At 51.3% G+C, this 9,486-nt stretch overlaps 1 protein-coding gene across 3 annotated transcripts in view; it reads right to left on the bottom strand.

The window, feature by feature from the left end:
* Nucleotides 1-214: 214 nt before the first annotated feature.
* FMNL3 (formin like 3) overlaps nt 215-9,486 on the bottom strand; it is a 50,933-nt gene continuing 41,661 nt past the window's right edge. For all 3 annotated transcript variants that reach the window (XM_080939097.1, XM_080939098.1, XM_080939099.1), the window contains 18 exons: nt 8,802-8,876; nt 8,591-8,701; nt 8,133-8,282; nt 7,635-7,736; nt 6,265-6,547; nt 5,774-5,842; nt 5,564-5,688; nt 5,156-5,358; nt 4,570-4,804; nt 4,382-4,450; nt 4,207-4,287; nt 3,989-4,118; nt 3,303-3,463; nt 2,903-3,004; nt 2,487-2,579; nt 2,095-2,218; nt 1,867-1,983; nt 215-1,308 (listed from right to left, as the gene is read on the bottom strand). In XM_080939097.1, the coding sequence (XP_080795223.1) occupies nt 1,892-1,983; nt 2,095-2,218; nt 2,487-2,579; nt 2,903-3,004; nt 3,303-3,463; nt 3,989-4,118; nt 4,207-4,287; nt 4,382-4,450; nt 4,570-4,804; nt 5,156-5,358; nt 5,564-5,688; nt 5,774-5,842; nt 6,265-6,547; nt 7,635-7,736; nt 8,133-8,282; nt 8,591-8,701; nt 8,802-8,876 (2,205 nt within the window). In that variant the 3' untranslated portion in view covers nt 215-1,308; nt 1,867-1,891. The remainder of the gene's footprint in view (nt 1,309-1,866; nt 1,984-2,094; nt 2,219-2,486; nt 2,580-2,902; nt 3,005-3,302; nt 3,464-3,988; nt 4,119-4,206; nt 4,288-4,381; nt 4,451-4,569; nt 4,805-5,155; nt 5,359-5,563; nt 5,689-5,773; nt 5,843-6,264; nt 6,548-7,634; nt 7,737-8,132; nt 8,283-8,590; nt 8,702-8,801; nt 8,877-9,486) is intronic.

Raw genomic sequence — 9,486 nt, 5'->3', positions numbered from 1 at the left:
TCTTCCTGTGCTATCACTGGGGACCGGCAGAGGGCACTCCTGTTCTGAAAGCTTTCACCCTCTGGTTGTTAAAGCCCACCCAGCCAGGCCTCCCCTGCCATCTAGGCTTGTCAGGCCTGAAATGGAGGACAACACTCTCCACCCACACTTACCCTCATGGCCACCCTCACCGACAAAGAGAAGACAGCTTGGTGCGCAAGGCTTTGTTGAGAGGTCTGGGATTTATGTACAAGAAAGGAAATGGTCCATGTACAAAACAAAGTGCCCCTGCATTCCCTTCCAGGATCAGAGAGCCCGGTAGGGAACTGAGCAAACAGTCTGAAGATCTTTCCTCTGTTGCCTGTTCCCGGCCAGAATCCACCTAGCTGAGGAAAGGTGAGACTGCTGGCACATCCTTCCTCTGGCAGTCTTGGAGCTGGTACACAGTGCCTCTCTGCTCTTCAGTCAGTGGGTAGGGTGAAGCCCAGGCCCTTCCTTTCATTGTTTGGAGCAGGAAGTGCCCATCCAGAGGGTGGCCACCAGGGGTCGGCTGGCCCCACCACTACCCACTCTCCATGTTAAGCATTAGCCCTTCCCTTTCCATTTTTGAAAGCTTCAAGTCTTCCTCCACAACACTTTGGTGTTAAGGAAGTTCCTGGGAGAAGCAGCTGCTGCTGGATGCCAAGGTGGGTGGGCCATGGGTCTGGGAGAGCAGCACAACAAACCCCTGAAGACTCAGGTAGCACACACAAGAAGGCCAGTGGCCTGACACTGCTCTTCTCCCCATTTTTACTAGGGCTCAGCAGAGTGGGCCCAGGCAAAGAAGGGCTTCAATCTGTGAGATTATCCCATATTGGCAGAGTCCAGGGATCCATTAGTCTGGACACTCTCTAGACCAGAGCTGACTGGGGAAGAGAAGAGATCGTATTTCTTTTTCAGTGTATATCATTATGTACATCCCATTAAGCTCTAGGAAGAGGGGCTGTGTACCCTCATGAGCTGAAGCTGGAAGTGGTTTTTTTCTAGCCCAGAACTTTCAGGAAATGAAGTTGAAGACTGGGGGCAAAGTACACTATGGGGAAGGCACTAGGGAAATGCCAGGCCCCTATAGACCTAGTGTCCACAGTGGCACAAAACAAGCCAGCTTCGGAGCTGGAACAGCTGGAACAACGGCCTTCTGCTGGGCCCTGTCTACATCTGTAGGACTGAGAATTAAAGTACTTCTGCCTCCAAGAGGATCTCAGTGGGGACCTGGAGCCCGAGGAGGGCCACTGGGTGGTACAGCACTCCTGGCTTGGCTGTGAGCAACCATGGATTGATGGGTTGAGCCTGTGGAGAAAACAAGTGCATGAACAGTAAAGGCGAGGAGACTGAAGCAGGACAGCGCCTGAGGAAGTTGTCAGCCATGGAGGTCAGGGAGGATCTTAAAGGAGAGGCTTAAGGACCAGCTAGAAAACCTGCTGGAGCTATTTTCAGAGGGTAGCATAGGAAACTAAAGGCCACCCAGAAAAAAAGACTAGAAGCCGACTAGATGTCAAGAAGCAGAGGTCAAGGGACATCTGTCCTTGAGTGGGAGCTACTCCCAGAGCTTTTAGGAGGGCCCCAAGGGAGGCCAGGACCCAAGATACCTTGGGTCTATGAATGGAGCCTCAGTAATCCAAACCATTAGGTCTTGCCTGCTCTGGCATAGCTCCCAACCTTGGCCCAGAGAGTCCTTAGCCCATGGATCCCTTAGTAGCTAGATCAAAATTAGTGGGAGGACACATGCAGGGATAAGCTGTGTTTCTCAGAGCATGCAGCATGCAAAGTGTGTGTGTCTCCATCACTGGGAGGCTGCTACCAGATGATTCCAAGGCATGCAGTGAGGGCAGCTCTAGTGCCCAGTACCTGTCAGAGGCCCCAGCCTTGAGGGCTAACAGTTTGACTCATCATGGTGGGCTGCATCACAGAAGAAGCGTGAGCCCCGCTTGGCAGTACGGGCCGTGAAAGGGACACTCTTCAACACTATAGCCCAGGAGAGAGCAATTAGGTTTTATGGGGAAATAGACGAGGAAGAAGGGCCAGAGGGGGTTAGGTCAGGCTCTGGGAATCGGGCCCAGTGAACAAAGGTCCCACCTGTGATGATGTCCTCAATGGTACCATCCTTCCCCTCATAAACAGGCCGGTGTTCCTTAGCTTGGCGCCGCCTCAGCTCTGCAATTAGCTCCTGCTGTTGCCATTTGTTCCTCTGGGATGGAGTCTAAGGACAGATATTAGAAGGGGAAGGAAGTTACCACTAACCCAACAAGCAACTGGTTCCTGTCCCAAGATATAGACTGAAAATGTCCCTGCTGAGAGTAACCCTGTGTCCTGTCCATCTCTTCACCCCCACCGTTAGCCACTATAAGGGAGGGTGTGTGTGTGGGGGGGGGCGACAATATATGTCTTGGTTTTCTTTCAGGCTCCTTGCTCCCTGAAATCCTCAATTCTTTGCCCTGCCCTCCAGATCAGCTCTTGGTCCCACCCACCTTGGCATCCAGCTTCTTGGCTTCCTGAGCCAGCTGCTTCTCCCGCATTACCTCCTCTTGTTTCTTACGAGCTTCATTCTCTTGTTCGGCTTCCTTCGAGAGGACCAAGAGGGGAGCTTGAGGCTTCCACAGGCGGGGAAGGGTGGGGCTGACACTAAGCGTAAAGTGTGGGTGGCAGTGGGGCCAGCTAACCCCAGGTGGCCACTCTCTGGAGGGGCACTTCCTGCTCCAAACAATGAAAGGAAGGGCCTGGGCCCCCACCCTGCCCACCAGTCTACAGTAAAGAGGCCTATGGCCAGCTTCCATGATTCCTTCCTAGACCTCAGGAACTGGAAAAGACTAGACTTGAAGCCCAGGCGCTCTCTCCATTAATCTTCTACCGGCCAAACTCCTCCTGAAACAGTTCTTCAACTTACCTTGTAAGAACGAATGAATCGGACAAATACTGGGAAAAACACAGAAGGAGGTGTGGTCTTGGGACTCTCGCCAAAGTAACGCACGACTGCATTGTAGGCTTCCTGGGTAAAGGTCAGACATGGTCATCCCAGTGGGTGGCAGCCCAGAGGTCACATATGGACAGAAGGCCCACAGAAAGCAAAGCCTACTGCCAAGAGAGGAAAACCCACTACCTGAGCCCCTCCCGAGTCATAACTTGAGACATGGATGTCTGCTATCTGTAAAGTCCTTTGTTACTACCCCTCGTCATCCCCATAATGCTGGCCAGCCGCCTGGTACAAGAGTTGGATGCCTACCTGAAGTGGCTCCAGCTTTTGGCTCCAGATGTCTGTTGCCTCCCTCCCCCAATTCCTTGCTCACCTCAGCAGTTTTGGCATCACGCTGGAGCTTGTCCAGTTTGCCTTCATTGGTACCAAGGAAGTTTCGAAGAACGCTGTTGTCATGAATGTTGCATTCCCGCCGAATCAGCTCCATTCCCCGGCCCAGCTCTTTCACATCTAGCAGCACGTTCTCCAGGGACACTATTTACCAAGAGGCCTGGCTGAAGCTTACCCAGGACTACAGCACATCTATTCCACCATGTTTCCTTAACATAGACTCAATGATGTACAGAATACAGAAGTCCGTGTCAAGCAGGCTGAGCTCTCTCAAGCAGTAGGAAGGAATGGATGGTCTGAGTTCATGGACCCAAAGACCAACGTAGTGAAGGAAAAACCAGAGACAGCTGGTCTCCAAACTGGAGCTGCCTGAGCCTGCTGAGGCTTTTTCATGGGCAGGACAGGAACAGTGATACTGTCTATCTGTCTGCAGTGGGCTTTACAGGTTTTCTAATTACTTCACATACATGATAGAGAAATACAATTCCCAGTCTAAGGGAAGCCTGATCATCCTTGAGCCAAGAGGAAGTCTCACTCTCTGGAGTAACTCCTGCTCATAGTTTTAGCAGAAAGCTTTGAAGAAGAAAGAAGACAACAAAACCCAGTAATGAACCCAGGAGTTCCTTTTGCTCAGCTTCCTCGGGTTGTCCTGAGAGAAGTAACCCTCACCTGCTGCAGCCTTCTCCACAAAGTGCAGCTCCTGCCAGAAGTTAGCCAGCTCTGGGTATTTCTCCTTCACTGTCAAGGCGATGAAGTGCAGCAGTGTCATTTTCCGGTCAGTGGACTTGGTGTCCAGCAGCTGAAAGGGAGTGGTGGCAGCAGAGCTAGGCACCCTGGCTCTGACACTGCTGTTCAGGCTTCCTGCACATGCTGCCCCACCATCTTACCAGGTCCAGGCTCTGGAGCTTGAAGCCGTATACAGCACCTCGCTTGCTGCTGTTCATGTAATTCCCCAGTGCAAGTATGATCTGTTGGTAAGATGCAAGGGAGGCAGGTCACAGCAAGCTCCAAGGACCCACCCAGGACCTGAGGACCACCAGCCCCAGTCACTGCCTTTCTAACCTCCAGCATCTGCTTCAGTTTCTGTGAGGACTTGACGGAGGCAGAGGCTGCAATGATGGCATTCAGTTGCTGAAAGACAAGATGAACACTGTGATACCCAGGCTGGGAGGAGGATAAAGTCAGCACAGGCCAGAAGGACAGTGGGCGTGACAGGTGACAGCAGTGGACAGTGACTATGGAAGGTATACCGGTGTGAGCATCTGCAGATTGTCCTGGAAGTTTCCCAGAAAGGCCATGCCAGCCATTCTCTGGGTCAGCCGTTCCACCTTGCTGAAGAGCAACATGAAGCGGTCCTCAGCTGCCAGCTCCTCTAGGGGCTGTCGCTCACGCTCGTACTGCCGCAACAGTTTCACCTCAGCCTCCGTAGGCAGGAAGCGCATCAGGCATTCCACAAAGTCTACAGGTAGTGTCTGTAAGTCAAACCTGTGTAGGATGAACAGCACTTCAGGTCTGACATCTGTCACATCCCCTCGTCCTTAGGAGGACTGGAGGCAAAGCACCACTGCTTCAGGGCCAGCTCTCCTGTCTTTGCTCTGCTAACATGGCTGGTCCTTGTCAATGGTACTCCTGCTACACTCTTCCCTCTGGGCTAAACATGCAATGCAGCTTCTCTCTTCTCACCGAGCCTGAGACCCAGACTGGAGTCAGTATGCTCTGTTCTGGTTAGTGTGAGCAGGTCCTGTCAGGAACCTTGGAATCTAGGGAAACCCAGCTGCTGTGGAAACTGAGACAATAGCTGTCTGGGGACCGGGGCCAAATTGGTGGGAGCCTCACGTGTGGATGGCCCTGCAGATCTCCTCAGCTGAGCGCCCAGCCTTGCGAAGGGTGATAGCCAGGTTCTTGGCACGATTGGCTTCCAAAAGGGTCACCTTGCTGGCAGCCTTTTGTGCTGTCTTGTTCTTGGAGCAGATGAGGTCAAGAGCAGGACCCTGGGCTTTTGTCTTAAATAACTCTTCAAACCTGTCCAGGTCTAAGTCCTGGTGGAAACAGATAGAGACAATGTTGAAGGCTAAAATAATGGTAATACCCACTGACCACGTGCCCTGCAAGGATCCAGTCATGGCTCCTAGAGCTGATAATGCTGTCAGTCCTGCTCTGCCTGAAAGTTTTTCCAAGACCAGAAGAGTTATCCCGGTCTCCAGGCCCCAACCCCACCCCTTCTGGACCCCAGATCCCTGTCACCTCCAAGATCTTCTCATCATCAAGTTCACTGAAGACAGTGCCATTGATCTGATTGGGTTTCAGTGCTGTCCAGTTGAAGACTGGAAGCCGGAACTTGGTCTTGATAGGTTTCTTGATGCGGATGGCTGGGGTTTTGGAAGGAGGGCAGGAGTGAGATAAGAGCTGAAGAAAAACTCCAGTAGCATTGCCCAGAGCCCTGAGGACACTCACCAGACAGGCCCACTGTCAACACCACAGACGGAGCAGCACCAGGGAGAGGTGGGGCAGGGGGACACTTGTCTGGGAAGAATAAATGCCATCATGACCCACAGTCCTAAGACTCCAAGGCTACCCAAACTCTGCCTGCCTCCCTCTCTTTAGAAACCGAGAGAGGAGAGAAACTAGTCAAGTCGAGCCCAAGTGTACTGAAGGGTAGAGCCAGAGCTAGTCCTTGATGGAGTTTCTTCTGGCAGTTTAACCCTCTTGGCTGCCTTCTGAGTTAGGGAGGCGCCTCCGAGATCCTTGAAGCAGAACCTACTCCCAGCATTTCTTCATCTATTTCCCACAAATACTAGTCCTCCCTGAGCCCTCTCATCCTGACTGAATACCCTCCTAGCCCTTAAATGATGCTATTTCCCAGCTGTTTCCTAAGAAAGACACTTCTGACTACAGTTCTGGCCTCACAAAAACCTTGCCCTTCCTGGCTTGGAAGTCCCAGTTACCTGGTAGTGGAGGAGGAGGTGGGGGCAAAGGTGGAGCTGGTGGAGGAGGCAGAGGAAGAGTCTCCTGAGCCGGTAGGGCTGGAGCCAACGGGTCCAGGTCAGAGGGTATCATGCCTTCAGTCAACTCTGTAGGGCCTACCCTGGCTAGGACCTCGCTACCACCCATGGATTCCAGGCCCCGGGCACTTGGCTCCAGGTGGCATTGGCGCTGGAAGGCCTCCTCCTTTTCTTTAATGAGCCTCCGAAGAGTATGCACCTGGTTGCTTGTGTTCTCATATGTCTCCTGTCAGGCAGATAGCAACATTGAGGAAGAATAGGCTGAAGGCTCTACAGTCAGTTACCCTGGGAGTCAGAATTTCTACCCAACAGACTCAAGAAGAGTCATCTCAGTGAGTGTGCTCAAAAATCGAAGAAATCCTGGTGAGGAACAGCAGAGCTGGAGTGTGGTAGAGCAGGAGTAAGCTTGCTCCACTGGTATTCTGACATGTCCTTTTTCTCTGCTCAAGTCTTTTCTCACTGCATAGGCCCCTCAGGACTGAAGGAAAAGGATGCCCCCTTGGTCCCCTGCTGCTCTCTCCACAGACCTTAGTCTTCGTTACTAATTTTATCTCATTGGCTATGGATAAGCTAATGGATGGAAGCTTCATGGATAAGCCTTTGTGATCCCTGTGTCCTTCCTGGCTCCCCGTCTAGTACTAGGCAGGGATAAGGATACACACAGAGCTGAGCTCAGTAGCCAACGTAACCATATTCTTCTGAGAACAAAGAGGTTGTGGCCTGGCTCTATAACTAAGCTATAAAATTAGGAGAAAGAACATGGACTGAAATATGAGAAGCACTGTCCTCTAGGACACTGTAGACAGTAATAAACAGACTGGCTACTCTAACGGCGCTGAGGAGCACATGAAGAACAAGCCAGCAAGAAGGCAGGAAGATGGCCTGCCCTGGATTCTAGGGGTCCATGAGCACATCAGCTGCCCCCATGCTCTTCTAGGTCTGGCCAACTCCAGCTTCAAGATTCTCAAGATAAAATCATGGGAGGAAGCTGAGCAGTGGTCATGCACACCTTTAATCCCAGGATTTGGGAGGCAGAGTCAGGAGGGATCTCTGAGTTAGAGGGCAGACTGAGTTCTAGAACAGCCAGGGCTACACAGAGAAACCCTGTCTCAAGAAGAAAGGAGGAAGGTGAAAGAAGTAGAGAGGAAGAGAAAAAAAACAGGAGATAGGAGTGGATCACCAGGTCACCCTTGCCTGAGTGCTGAGCATAGATCAGTATCTTTCCTTGACGTGATTTGGGAAGAAAAGGAAGTCCTGAGGAGCTGGAACCTGGGTCCGTCTAGGCCTCCCTACTGCCCCTCCCTTACTGGCACCTTGATGCTCTCCAGCTCCTTTTCCCGCTGTAGCAGCTGCTTCTCCAGTTCTGCTACCCGCATCATATTCTCATTCTCCAGGTCAAGAAGCTTCTCTGTGAGCTAAAAAATGGGGAAGGCGTATTCAGAGCTGTGTTCAAGCCCAAACACTTAGCATAACTTAAAGCCAAACCAGGACCTGAAAAGCTATGTCCAAAAGGCAGCCTTATTCATGTGGCTTCCCTACATGACCCTCAGGGGCCAGCAGTCCTGATGCTATGAAACAGATATAATAGTCTGTCCCAAGTTCAAGGCCAAATCCAGCCATAGAGGTCAGCACGTTCCGGTAAGGAGTTCTCAGTAGCTTGGGCCAGAGTTTGGTTAGAGAGGCTCAGCAGTTCTCAAGGTTTCCCGTGGTTCAATCTGGAGGCAGGTAGGTCAGCTCCTGGATTCCTGGAACCCAGCTGTGCCCATCCTCCCAGCCTTCCACAGTGGCTCTGGCAAGCAAAGGACACTTACGTGGGACACATGCTCCTCCAGTTCTTCCACCTTTTCCAGGGCTACATTCTTGGTTTCCGCATCCTCCAACAAGCCCCCCACATCAAACACATTGTCCAAGTATGCTTGAATCTGCACCTGTAACTTCTCGCTCTCCGTGTGCCTTGACTTCTGTGGAAAAGTAGAGAGCAGCATGTACCAGAGTCAGCACAGGCCTCCTGGAAACTCTTGGTACCCCATCATTGCTTCACATCTCCCTCCCACAACTTCCATAGAGCATGTGGCCAGTGTCTTCTAGACACTAGCATAAGGGCCCCAGTCCCAGGCCAAAGACAGGCAGGTCCCAGATCCATTTAGGACTATATTCATACTTGTTCTTAAACAAAAACAAAACAAAATACCCAAGCTCTTTGTGTGTGTGTCTAAGATGATTCTCTACCCTGAAACACTTCAACTTCCCAAGGTCATAGTCAGCTTACCTGTAGGAATTCCTCCAGCCCCAGCTTGGTAAACTCATATTGCAGATGGACCCGGAAGTTCATGTCCTCTACCGAGTGCACCACAATGTTGATGAACTGCATGCAGGCCACCTGGGAAAGAGGCAGACTCTCAGAACACAGTGTGGCCCTGTGCTGCAGCACAAAGCTGCCATGGACATGACATGCGCCTGTCCCAGACCCAGGTCCTCACCATGAAGTCAATGTTGCTGTCTTCATTCCGGAAATACTCCATTAGCTTCTCAAACCGATGCAATTCTTTGCACACCTGAATTCGTAAACAGTCTCAGGAAGAATCTCTACCGTGCAGAACTGAAATCCCCAAACTCTGGTTCCCAGGAACGTGATGGAGAAGACATGGTTCAGACCAAGTTTAGCCAAAATTCAGTGGGGCATAGTGGCTAACATCCTAGCCAGCCTTCAAGAGGCTAAAGTAGGAGGACTACCATTGTTTGAGGCCAGCTTGTGATATATGGTAAAAATGTGTCTCGGAAAACAAAAACTGACCAAACAAGCAAAACATATCAGAATAAATACATAAGGAAAACAAAACAAAAACCAAATTAATTATAACTTTATCTAGAGACTGTGCCATTTTGGACACCAGAAAAAAACCCAGAACCTGGAATCTGGCCTTAGGTCTCTGACCCTCACCACAGTGAAGGGGACCCAGTGTGGCCTAGGATTGTGCCTGAAAGACACACAGCAGATCTGATGCTGTCAGATTACAGAAAGAGGAAAAAAAGGAGTCAAGCTATGGCTGCAGCATGGGGCTGGGGCCCTACGGGGACACAGAGGAGGAGCCAGTATGCAGGAAAGCCCTCTGCTAAGAAGGGTCCAGGGGCTCCTGTGAGTTTCTCAACTTTAAAGAGGAAGAG

The sequence above is a fragment of the Micromys minutus genome (genome assembly GCF_963924665.1).
Source record: "Micromys minutus genome assembly, chromosome: 27".
Taxonomy (NCBI): domain Eukaryota; kingdom Metazoa; phylum Chordata; class Mammalia; order Rodentia; family Muridae; genus Micromys; species Micromys minutus.
Note: the sequence above shows the minus strand (reverse complement) of the source record. Positions and strands in the feature narration are given on the sequence as shown.